The sequence below is a fragment of the Monodelphis domestica genome, chromosome 3 (assembly GCF_027887165.1).
Source record: "Monodelphis domestica isolate mMonDom1 chromosome 3, mMonDom1.pri, whole genome shotgun sequence".
In the NCBI taxonomy this organism is placed as follows: Eukaryota; Metazoa; Chordata; class Mammalia; order Didelphimorphia; family Didelphidae; genus Monodelphis; species Monodelphis domestica.
Window position 1 is genome coordinate 89,994,130 of NC_077229.1, and position 12,999 is coordinate 90,007,128.

The 12,999-nt window shown below is 45.2% G+C and overlaps 1 protein-coding gene across 3 annotated transcripts in view; it reads right to left on the reverse strand.

Moving 5' to 3' along the window:
* Positions 1–6,720: 6,720 nt before the first annotated feature.
* The window catches only part of DPP9 (dipeptidyl peptidase 9), a 54,024-nt gene continuing 47,745 nt past the window's right edge, over positions 6,721–12,999 (reverse strand). For all 3 annotated transcript variants that reach the window (XM_001374952.5, XM_007488932.3, XM_007488933.3), the window contains 2 exons: positions 11,814–11,925; positions 6,721–9,984 (listed from right to left, as the gene is read on the reverse strand). In XM_001374952.5, coding sequence (XP_001374989.2) covers positions 9,892–9,984; positions 11,814–11,925 — 205 coding nt within the window. In that variant the 3' untranslated portion in view covers positions 6,721–9,891. The remainder of the gene's footprint in view (positions 9,985–11,813; positions 11,926–12,999) is intronic.

A 12,999-nucleotide genomic window follows, 5' to 3' on the forward strand; every position in this document is an offset into this window, starting at 1 on the left:
TTTGTTGTTCAGTCCTGTCCAACTCTTTTGTGACCTCATTTGGGATTTTCTTGGCTGTGGTTTTGATGAGGTAGTGAGGGGTAGTAATAGGAACAAGATACTCATGCTCTAAAATTTTATATTTCTCACTAGTTAGCCCTATAATTTGCAGTATTAGTCAAGCATGAGTTGCAAATTGATCAGTTACCCACTCTGTGTACTAGGTCTGTAATATTCTATATTGGGCATCAGTTTTGTGCCTATTCATATTGTTATTTACTTTAGTTCAGAACTGTAAGATATAATTAATTACCTATAAGGGTCCTCCAGGGTACCCCATTCTCCCCACCACCACCACCACCACCTTATTCTTATTCCAGAAGGGTATTGAAACTTTTCCCACAATGGCAAATGATGACAAGGTGGACAATGGGGGAACAAGGGATTTGCACACTGGGGACTCTGGCATTCCAGAAGAATCCCCCAAACCTGTGCATGCCTCTTATTCTCTATGACATAGGATAGCAAATCCAAAACCACACCTCCACTGGAATTTGGCCATGCCCATTTTTGCAGAGTATTGGGGAGAAGTGAAGATTTCTCTGGAATGGGAGATGACTAGCCCCCATACCTAATAAATAAGCTCACCCTTATCCAACAGAGGGTGGACGCTGCTACTCCACACCTGGAGAGCTGCTATTCCATTGCCTCCAAAGAGGCTACTCTACTAGCCCCCAGGCTTGTTCTTCAGCCCTAAAGCTACCTGGTTAGCCCCCAGACTATTTGCCCAGCTATTATACCACCATAAACCTCTTCTTCTTCAAATAAAATTCTTTTCTTACTTCTGGATTGAGTGGATTTTGAGTCTCCCATTCTTAGAGCAAAGCCCTGCTACAAACTTGGGTGTGTTTCTCCCACAAGAGTTTGCCATTTCCTTCTCCAAAAAAAAAATGAGGAATCTGAGTCAAACAAAATGAAAAGATTTGCTCAAGGTCACACAGTTAGTAAGTGAGGCCAGATTTGAATTCAGGAAGATGAGAGGCAGGCAGGGCTCTATCCATTGAACTGCCTACCTGCCCCTACTAATAATTAGAGAAATACAAATTAAAACAAGACAGGTTCCACCTCACACTAATCCCATTGGCAAAGCTGATTAAAAATAAATACATAAATAAATAAATGTTGGTTGGAAGAGCTCAAGAAAACAATCATTGAGGAAAGATTAGTGTGATTATAAATTGGTCCAGCCATTCTGGAACCATAATGTTACACAGCCATTAAATATCTGAGGCAAGATGCAATCTTAGTCCTTCCTGGTTCCCACATCCAGCATTCCATCCCCTGCACTTAGTAGCTATCTCAGTCTAATAGAGGAAAGAGTGGGGACAGGGAGGTTAGTTAGAAGGCTATTGCAATATTCCAAACCAGAAGTAATAAGGGTCTTGACTAGATGATTTCTGTGTGAGTAAAGAGAAGGGGATGGATACAAGAAATACGGTGGCAGTTAAGTCCGTAGGACTTGACAAGTCAATTAGATATGGGGAATCAAAGACAGAAGAGTCAAATGGGTTTTGAGCTTGGATGATTGAGAAGATGGTACAAATAGGAAAGTCTGAAAGTGAGGATAGGTTTCGGGGGAACGGTGATAAATTCTATTTTGGATACCACGAGTAGCCAGCCAACAAGGATTTAAGTGCTCGCTGTATGCCAGATACTCTGCTATGAAGAAAAGCAAAAACACAGACCCTGCTGTCAAGGAGAAGGCAACATACAAATAACTACACATGAGTTGTTACACAGAGTAAATGGTAGGTAATCTGAGGTGATTAGCAGCAGGGGAAGGCAAGGTAACAAGAACAGCTTTCTGCAGAAAGTAGGATTTGATTTGTATCTTGAAAGAAGCTAGGAAGTGGAGAGGAAGAGGGAAAAGAATGCTGGCATGGGAAATATCTAGTAAAAAGACAGGAGAGTTGGGAAATGGATGAATTGTTATGCAGAAAGTACAACAAGAAGGCTAGCATTGCTAGATTAAAAAGAGGATCAAATATAAGAAGACGGGAAAGTAAAAAGTGGGCAGGTTAGGGCTTTAAATGCCAAATGGAGTATTTTATATTTGAATTGGAGAATTAATAGGGAGCCATCGGAGTCTATTTAGGGTGATAAATCAGAACTAGGCTTCAAGAAAATCACTGAGGGGGCAGCTGGGTAGCTCAGTGGATTGAGAGCCAGGCCTAGAGATGGGAGGTCCTAGGTTCAAATCTGGCCTCAGACACTTCCCAGCTGTGCGACCCTGGGCAAGTCACTTGACCCCCATTGCCTAACCCTTACTATTCTTCTGCCTTGGAGACAATACACAGTCTTGACTATTGACTCCAAGACGGAAGGTAAGGGTTTAAAAAAAAATCACTGAGATGAGTTGGAGTGGGGAAAGACAAGGTAGAGAGACCAATATCAGACAGTTCAGATATAGAGTGATGAAGGCCTGCATCACAGTGGCAGCTTGTAAGAGGAGAGAAGGGGCCATATGGAAAGATGTTGGGAAGGTAGAAATGATGACATTTAGCAATAATAGATTGGATGTGAGAGAATATAAGTGAAGAGTCAAGGATAATAGAGATTGTGAAAATTAATGACTAGGAAGATGATGTTCTCCCTTGAGAGTAGTTGGCAAGTTCAGAAGAGGGGAGTTTTGGACAAATTGAGTTTGAGGTACCTATGGGACATTCATAATGTTCAAGTTCAAAAGGCAATGAGTTTGGAGAGAATGGCATTCAGGAGACTAAGGCTGGGTTTATTGATGTGGTTATCTCTACAGAAATAATTGAACCTTGGGAGCTGATGAATTCCAGTAATATAGGAGAGAAGAAGACAAAAAAGGCTTCAAATGCCCAGGAGAGAGACTTGGGGAACACCCAAGATTAGTGGGAATGATTTGAGCAAATATCCAGCAAAGGAGCTTAAGAAAGAATGTTCTGATCTATTGGAGGAGAACCCAGAGACAGTGGGGTCAAAAAAACCTCAAGAAGAAAATATTCTGTGGAAGAAAATGACTGAGAGTATTAAAGGCTGCAGAGAGATCGAGAATGAGTTTTGAGAAAATTAGATTTGGTAATGAGGAGATCATTAATGACTAAGGAGTGATTTCTGTTGAATTATATATATATATATATATATATATATATATATATATATATATATAATCTAGCTCTTGCTAGATTGCAGAGGATTTAGAAGTGAGTGAAATACAAAAATGGGGCATTTTTCTCTACTATTTTGAGGAATGGGAGATGTATAGGATGATAGTAGGGATGATCAGATCAAATAAGAGTATTTTAGGAATGGGGGAGACTTGCATGTGTTCATAGGCAGTAGAGAAGTAGCCTGCAGATAAGAAGAGACCAAAGATTAGTCAGAATGGAGATAGTGGGGGGCAATCTTCTGAAGATAGGATGAGATCAGTCATGCAGGTGCAGGAATATTCTTTGACAATAAAAAGGGGTATCTCTTCAGGTGCAGTCAGGTGGAAGGAAAAGATATCCAATTCCAGAGGAAGTGGATGGGAGGGGCTCTTGTTGAATGGCTTCAGCATCATTTGTTTGTTTGTTTATTTATTTATTTATTTGTGAAGTATAAGAATTCCTCAACTGAGAGAGTGACAGGAGGGGAGAAGGTACCTTAAAGGCTTAAGGGAAAAGGTTTTGGTATAACTGCTATGGTGCATGGGGAAGTATAAAAGGATTGTTTTGTAGTATTGAGGACTCCAGGTAAGTTTACAGAACATAAATTTGTATGGTCTCAGAATAGCTTCATGCTTTTCTGCAGCTCCATTTTGCAGCCCATGAATGGGGGAGCAAAGGTAGAGGATTGTGGGAGTAATCCAGAGTAGAGACTTGGCAAGGTGAAAGGATGGGTAGGTGTGAGATGGGAATGTGATTTTAAAAGAAGAAAGGAACAAAAATTTATTTAGTACTACTCTGTGCCATGCACTGTGCTAAGTGCTTTCCTAATGTCATCCCATTTGATTCTTTTTTTTTTAACCCTTACCTTCCATCTTGGAATCAATATTATGTATTGGTTCCAAGGCAGAAGAGTGGTAAGGGCTAGGCCATGGGGGTGAAGTGACTTGCCCAGGGTCACACAGCTGGGAAATGTCTGAGGCCAGATTTGAACCTAGGCCTGGCTTTCAACCCACTGAACTACCCAGCTGCCCCCATACCATTTGATTCTTACAACCACCCTGGGAGATAAATGCTATTGTTACTCCCAATTTACAGTTGGGCAGACTGAGGCCCATAAATTAAATGACTAATGATCTAAAATTAAGTCTTCCTGACTCCAAGGCCAGTGTCTCTGATTATCCTTTGAGGAATAGGGACTGGTTTTTGTTGAATTAAGAGTAAATGACCAGAGGATGAGAAAGAGAGAGAAAGAGAGGGAGATTAAGCAGGAGAGACAGAGAGACAGAGAGAGAGATTAAGCAGGAGAGAGAGACAGAGAGAGAGATTAAGCAGGAGAGAGAGACAGAGGGACAGAGACAGAGAGAGATTAAGCAGGAGAGACAGAGAGAGAGAGATTAAGCAGGAGAGAGACAGAGAGAGACTAAGCAGGAGAGAGAGAGAGAGAGAGAGAGAGAGAGAGAGAGAGAGAGAGAGAGAGAGAGAGAGACAGAGACAGAGACAGAGACAGAGACAGAGACAGAGACAGAGAGAGAGAGGGAGGGAGGGAGAGAGGGAGGGAGGGAGAGAGCCAGAGACAGAGAGAGCCAGAGACAGAGAGAGCCAGAGACAGAGAGAGAGATTAAGCAGGAGAGAGACAGAGAGACAGAGAGACAGAGACAGAGACAGAGAGAGATTAAGTAGGAGAGACAGAGAGAGAGAGATTAAGCAGGAGAGAGGGAGGGGGGAGAGAGAGAGAGACAGAGAGAGAGAGAGAGAGAGAGAGAGACAGAGAGAGAGACAGAGAGAGAGAGACAGAGACAGAGAGAGAGAGACAGAGAGAGACAGAGACAGAGACAGAGACAGAGAGAGAGAGGGAGGGAGGGAGAGAGGGAGGGAGGGAGAGAGCCAGAGACAGAGAGAGCCAGAGACAGAGAGAGCCAGAGACAGAGAGAGAGATTAAGCAGGAGAGAGACAGAGAGACAGAGAGACAGAGACAGAGACAGAGAGAGATTAAGTAGGAGAGACAGAGAGAGAGAGACAGAGAGAGAGAGACAGAGACAGAGAGAGAGAGACAGAGAGAGAGAGAGAGAGCGCAGGGGTAAGGTCTGGGAGGAGATAGGAATAGGATCCATTGCATTACATTCCACAAGTAATGTCTTTATGCCAGGCATCGGGGGAACAAAGCCAAAGATAAAAGCTTTACTCCACGACTTCACCAGATCAAGGGCACAGAGGAGGTGGGGGAAGCTTGAAGATGAAGGCCTGGACAGGTGGAGATTTAGGAGAGATGAGGGAACTTACATGGCTGGGAAGGCTTCACTTCCTCAGTCAATGAGGGGAAGAAAATGGAATTAGGGGACATGACAGAGATTGGAACAATTGCTCTAGGTAGTGAACTAGGGAATCTCTAAGATGAGTAAGAGGATTGTCGTTTGAACAAAGCATTTTCTTCACAGCCATCATGCAACATGCCCTTCAAATAGAGCAGGAGTTCAGGTTTTCTGGCCTAGGGGTCATAAAGGAAAGGATATCTTCTTTCTTATGAAGGCCCTTCCCTTCTCTTCCCTACCTATACCTTAATCCTTAGAGCCAGTAACAACTCTTCAATGAAGTTGGGTTTTTTCCCTGCCTTTTCCTTCTCCTCTCTCCTCCTACCTACATACTTGAGGATTTTTTCTTTTTCTTTGTAACCCATACCTCCCATCTTAGAATCAATACTGTATATTGGCTCCAAGGCAGAAGAGTGGTAAGGGCTAGGCAATGGGGGTTAAGTGACTTGCCCAGGGTCACACAGCTAGGAAGTGGCTGAGGTCACATTTGAGCCCAGGACCTCCTGTCTCTGGGCCTGGCTCTCAATCCACTGAGTCACCCAGCTGTCCTCCATAGGGACTTTCTGAATCAGAAATGGAGGTCACGTCTGGTACATAACATTCATTTTGCAAATCCTTTTTAAAAGTTCACTTTTTTCCTAGCACCGGGATGTTCTATTAAAGCCGGCATGTATACTCACCAGAGAGCTGGGTCCCATATTCTTAGTGTTAACCATAGGCTGCCTTGTGATCTGGCAGCCTTCGAAGATCCTGGGTTTGAATTCTGGTTCTGCCACTTAAGCGCTAAGTAAGATACAACTTTGGGCCTCAATTTCCTCATCCATAAAATGAGAGGGTTGGACTTCCGACACATGGGATACAACTTCTCATTTCTAGTCCCACCACCCTACGATGACCTTTCGGTCTGCTGTTACTACTCAACCCTCATCTATCCCTCAACTGTTCCTCGGCATTCCCCATCTCAAGGTGACTCCATCGTCTTATCCACCACAGTCCCCCTAGAATGACCCGGGAAAGGGTCTGGTACTAAGTAAAGTGCTTTGTAGGCACCTGGTCATGAAAGACGGGAAAGAGAATGAACAGGCTGGTTGGGCCTGATGCTCTCTTGGTTCTCTTACAACTAAGACATGGAATTAAAAGATATTTAGAAGGCTGGAGAGAGAGGAGATCCTAGGGAAGAGTTAGTTCTTTTTTTTTTTTATAGAAAATGAACCTGAGGCTCAGAGAGGGGAAAAAACTAGTTCGAGGTCATATGATGAATGAATGAAGCATTTATTAAGCGCTTGCTATATGCAAAGCTAAGTATTGGAGATACAAATAGGAAAGGAAGATAGTCCCTACCCTCAAGGAGCTCACAGTCTAATGGAGGAAAGAATACATCTGGAAGTCAGAGGGAAAAGTCCCATGTTCCTTAGGGTGCGGCCCCAAAGCAGATCTTAACGCCTCTTTTTTAATGTCGTTTCTGCTGATAAAAATCATGCCATTGTCCGATGTTGAACCATGACAGTACCAAGGACGAGCTTTCTTTCCTGGGTCTTCAGGAGATGCGAGTTGTAGCACCTGAAGGAGCACTTGGTTTCCAGGCTGCACCGACGATCACTGTGGACGCTGGACTAGAAGCACTGCTGTTCCCAAGTCTGGGTCCAGGGCCCAGGGCTGTCTTCATCAGGGTCCAAAGGGAGAGGCTATCCAAAGAGGGGTGACTTGACTTTCCTCTCCCTCCGGGTGCCTTACTTCAGCCAGCTGGCCTGCCTGGTGAGTGGCAGGCAGCTGGTATGGATGGCTGGCCACCACTCCACAGGAGTCACTTTCCTGGACAGTGGCTGAAAAGTCTGGACTGGAAACCAGACTAGTTGGGGGGCAGGTTATGGAGGGACAGCAGTGCTGCCACTCTCAGAGTTCCTGTATCTATCTGTCTGTTAGTGGCAGTTGGTCAGCAGCAATTGCTTATGGGGATGAGGATCATAGGTCCATTTTCCACAATTTCTTCCCTCAGTGGCTATGGCGAGACTGGGCTGGAAGAAAGTCTGGTAGATCAAGGCCACATCATTCCCAAAGGCTCCTGGTCTTAGACTGCTTCAGGGGGTAGAGGGCAAGAATGGCAGTCAAGGTGGTCAGGTGGTTTGACTTGACCAAGTTAGAATCTTGCCTCAAACATTTACACAGTGACAAAGTCAGGATTAGAATCCAGGTCTCAAAGCATTTGAGGTCCAGCAGTCTTCCCTTTCTCCACAATTTAACCTAATCTAGTGTCTAACTACCTTTGGAAGTTGCTGGATGTCTGGAAGACAACTGCCTCCATCTATTGCTGTCACAACTGGTTAATTGAAAGTTTCAGTCAAACCCAGTTAGGGCAAATTGCTGTAATAAAATGTCTTCATTACAGGTTATACTATGTTTATAATGTTCCCTGGAACACAGGGCAGGTACCTCTGACTGTAAAAAGGTTGTTACCTTGCCTTCCAACGGAAGACTTGGGTTCCAATTCTGGCTCTGTGACTTAAAGGCCTTGAGAGCCTCTCTCAGGGCCTATTTCCTCATCTGTAAAACGAGGGGGCTCATCAGAGTGACCTCAAGGTCTCTTCCAGTCCTAAGATTCTCTGGCTTCCAGTTCACTGCTCTGTGTGAGAAGCACAAGGAATAGAAAGAATTTGCCCTTCTTAAAACTTTATCAAAGGCACTGTTGGTTTGAAGGTCAGCAGGTCAGTCATTGCTGTGCAGTTTACTGATGGAGGCAGCAGATCCTCCAGATGGGACATGCTAACCATGTCTGGATGGGCGGCACCTTCTTTAACAAGAAGAGGAAGCTGTTCCCTTGCAAAAATAGCAGACGCACTGAAACAGGAGATGGGCCTCTCTCTCATCTACCATAATAGCCAACATCTGACACAGGCTATTCATAGTTTCTAGGCTCTCTGGCTGGAAAGTCCTTTCGCCATCATTTCATCCAATCCCCTCATTTTAGAGAGGCACAAGTGGAGATCCAGAGAGTTAATGTGACTTTCCCAGGTCACAGAGGAAATGCTCTACTTTAACTCCAGCTCCTTTCATTCCAGTTCCAAAGTTCCTTCCTCCCAGTTTGGCAAGGGGTCAGGTTGGGGTTGTCCTCCCAAACCTGCTCACACACACCCCACTCCTTCCAGTTACATGGAGAGGCCCGACCCACCTGAATCTTCGCTTCAAAGAACACTCCACCAGATGCTAGGCTGCCATTTGTAATATTTTTAATGAGTTGCTACGTCTTACACTCATAATTATAAAAGAATAAGAATCCACAAAAATATTTTCTTTTCATAATACGCACTTAAAATACTCGGGCAAAGTAGATGTGGTTCGTTTACTTTTCTTTAACGCCCCTGGCGGAACTCTTGGCTGGGAAGGCAGGTGGGAAGGGGAAGGGATTACCCTGAGGTGGGATGGTTCTAATTCCCAACCCCGGACGCGTGATTCACGTGAGCTAGGTGAACAAAGATGCATTTCAGGAGAGATGGCGAGGGAGAACAGTCACTGACCTGCAGAGAACTGAAGCCCAGCAAATATTTCAGTGCATGCCTAAAAGCTCAGGGAATGGTACTGGGGAGGAGGGGAGAGGCTGATGAAAAAGAACCAGAGAGGAAACAGGACAGGAAACATAAATATTCATTTCATCTCATCTAGGAAAAAATCCTGAATGACACTCCTGGCGCCTCTGGGCAGATGCCCCATCCTAGAGGCCAAGATACCTGCTGGCCATGTTCTGCCCATTCTGGGGAACAGAAGAAGAGCGAGTGCTCTGAGCCATCCCAACAGCCCTAAGCAGCCAGGCCACCCCTCCAACAGCCCCAGATAAATCTCTCAAGCTGCCCAATCATAGGTAAAAGCCCCAATCATGAAGAAACCAAGTGTGGAGGAGGGAAAGACCACGTGCCTAGGTCCCAGATGTCTGCTCCTATGCTGTTTGTCTCAGGGGACCAGAAGCAGGTGGCCAATCAGTAAGCCACAGCCTCCTGGCTTAAGGCAGCTTTCCTAATCTCATCTCAGCTCTGGGTGCTCCTCCCTCTCCCCCCACCAAACTCCAGCCACTTCAAGGCTTTTATCTCATTCCCCACCAGAGAGCTGTAAAACAGGTAGGAGGGAGATGCAGAAAGGGAGCCTTGGTGGAGATTGGCCACTGTCTTTCAGTCCTGGGATCCAAGAAGTAGGAGCCAAAATAGAGGGACGTTAAAAAAAATGACAAGCATCAGCTGGCAATGGAGGGCAATTCCACAGGGGTGAGTCAAGGGAGGAGGCACCATTCCAAGCATCCTTGGCCCCTTCCCCATGCTTGGGCCAGGCGATGGGGAGCCAGGAGGTGGGCCGCTGGCCATTTGTGCTCTGGATAAGAAGGCTATTAGGGGTCAGAGGTGAGCTGTCAGTGTTCCATGGGTCTGGCCGAGACCGTGTGCTCAGAGGTATTCTTGTAGAAAGTGCAGCAGTGTGATTTCGTAGTGCTCTCCTGACTCAGGGCAGCGAATACTGTGTCTCTCATTGGGGTAGATCTGTGTGGGAGACAGAAGGAGCTCATTACTGTACTCGCTTGTGTCTGTCTCCAGGCACCAACTTGACTTAGGAATGGTTGAAAAAGGAGCTCTTAGCACAAAGACAAAAGAGGTCTCTTTGATTGCATCAGCCTTGCTCCCTACCCCTCATGAATCACAAAGTCCAGGACATCATCCTACTTTCTTCAGGACCCTTCTCTATCCCCTGACATCTCTAGTATCACAACCCCAAGGGTCCAGATTCCTCTAGTTCTCCACACTCTCACCAGCAAAATCTGCTTTTGGCTATCACTGGGGGCGTGGGGGTGGAGGGTGGTTGTAAGGGAAAGCTGATAAGTAAATTCACACTAAAGTGTAAATGGTTGCTTTAAGAAAGTTTCCCTAAAAATTAGCCCCAAAGGAAAATGATCTGTCTCAAGAGGAAAGGGGCTCTCCCAATGCAGCAGATCTCCAACCAAAATCTGGATGACCTTTTGTTGGATGTGTGGCAGAGACTATTGTTCATGAGTTGGAGGCAGGTGGTCACTCCCAACACTACAATTTTATGTCTAATAAATGCTTCCTGAGGTCATCTGTCTTAAGAAACGAATCTCAAACAGTAGGATTTCAGGCTGCAGACATATACTTTGTAAGAAGTGACAGGGGAAAGAGGATTTCTTGGGTAGGGATGTTTTCTTAGCACTCTTCAAGTCATGCAGTGAGCAGCTGTGAGGTGGAAAGAGTGGTGGACTAGGAATAAGAGGACCTGGACTGAATACATCCTAGCTGTGTGACTTTGGGAAAGTCCCTTAACCTGTCCAAACTTCTATTCCCTCACCTGCCAAATGGAATAAGTGAAGAGCTGCCTGCTCCCTCAAGCTCTTGTGAGGATCAAATGAAAGAAGGAGCCCAGAAGAGTTTCTGAACAATAAAGCATAACAGAAATGTGAATGATTAACTCCCCCACTCTGCCTGAGGTCAAGGACGGCCTCCATGTGAAAATGATCCTCCAGGCACCCGCAGTCATGCTAATGGAGGTGGCAGCATGTTGGCCCAAAGGACATAGGAGAAATACCATGCCTTCATTTACTAAAAAAGCAGTTTCTTGTTATTTCTTAAATTAAAAAATTTTTTTTTAAATTAAAATTTTAGAATTTGTTCTACAAGCCTTAAAACATTCTATCAAAGGGAACTATTATTCTTTTTCACACTGTGAGTGGGCAAGGCTCTTCTTCAAGAACAGAGTAAGTGGGTAATACCAACTGCTTGGGCACAACTCCTTTGAGGGAATGGCTGTAGTCTAAGGGGCTTGGCAGAGGCTGGAGGGGGCCAAGAGGTAGAAGGAAAAGGTGAAGGTAAACATGAGAAGAGGAAATGAGCACAAGAGGCTCTTTCCTCTCCATGAACCCCTTTCTCCTATGTAAAATGGGGATGTATTCCCTCCTTCCCAGAGCTAAGTAGAGAATGAAGGCTAGCAAACCTTCAGAAATGGCAGCTGTTCCTGTAAAGGCAGCATTCTGCCTATCCTAGCCCAGGCACAGGGTCAGAGGACTTGGAGTTGGAAAGCATTTGAGAAACAACCTCATGTCAACTTGCTAATGGAAAGGCCCATGGAGGGAGTCCCCTTCTCTCAGCCTCCTGGCAGTGGAAAGGACACATGGACTGAGGGCCCACATCCCTATTCTTGCTCTGTCCTTGGGCACATCACTAGATAGCTTGAAGGGGCCTAGACCAAGGTCCTCTCTGTTAGCCCTTCCAGTTCTGAAATCCTATGACATAGTGAGTGAGCTGTGGTCCTACCCTGGCACCTCCCAGAATGACAGTGGAAATGCTCACCAGCCCACACTCACCTGCAGCTGGTAGGGCTTTCCAGCCCGGATTAGCTGGGAAACGAGGAAGTTTGTGTGGAAAAAGTGCACATTTTCATCCAGGAAACCGTGGAGGATCAACAAGCGATTTGGCCTGGAAAAGAAAGTATAGATGAGAGCCTCTACCCCAGGGGACAGACCAACCTTCTCACCTTGGGGCTAGGACCCAAGCACCCAAACATCTCTCTCTGGCAAGCCCCTTAAACAGGAATGTGAAGTACATTTCATCAAGGTTTATTAGGGAGTTAAATATTTACTGAATACTCTATCATAAAGGTATTTTTGTTTGTCAAACTAAAAAAAGACTCGATTTTTAAACTTAATTCAAAAAATTAACTAAAGCTTACTTTTAAAATATACACTTTAAAAACAAGGTACAAAATACTGAAGTTTTAAAAAAGAAATTAGGGTAAAGCACAATAGATAGAAAGCCGGGCTGGAGATGGGAGGTCCTAGGTTCAAATCTGGCCTCCTAGCTGTGTGACACGGAGCTAGTCACTTAACCCCAAATGCTTGGCCCTTACTGCTTTTCTGCCTTGGATAAGGAAGAGAAACCAGCTGCTGAGCTAACAAAGTGGAGCTAGCCCTTTCCTGAGCACAAGCTTCCTTTAAGTATCAAACACAAGACAGGAAGGAGGTGGTGATGTAAAAAAAGCATGTGGCAAGAGAGCGAAACTCTTCAATCAGCGACAGCTAAGTCTAGAAGAGGGGCTTCCCTCCTTTGCCCTAAGAATCAGGTAAGCCCGGGGCTCATGTCCCAGTTCTAACACTATGAGCACCTGGGAAGGCCTTCATGTGCCTGAGATTCCTCATCAGCAAAACGAGGATGAGGCAGCCGTGTCAAAGAGAGAAAACTGGCCCTAAAGTTAGGAATGCTGGGGCATAAGTTCTGCCCTCTGACACAAACGAGTCACAAACTCTCAGAGTCCCAAGCAAGTCCCATGTTACAGGCAGACTGCCAATCTGCCCGGAGAGAGATTTCCATACCAGGTGTTCTTCCCATGAAACCACAGGTCCACCGCCCCTAAAAATGGAGATACTGCTGTTTCTCTAACTGCCTCACAGGATTATATGTAAAGCACCAAATAGTTCCAAGACAACTTACAGATCTAATTATTAACAGGGATTTGCTGAGCACCTGCTTATATATACAATGCCTCCAAAAGGT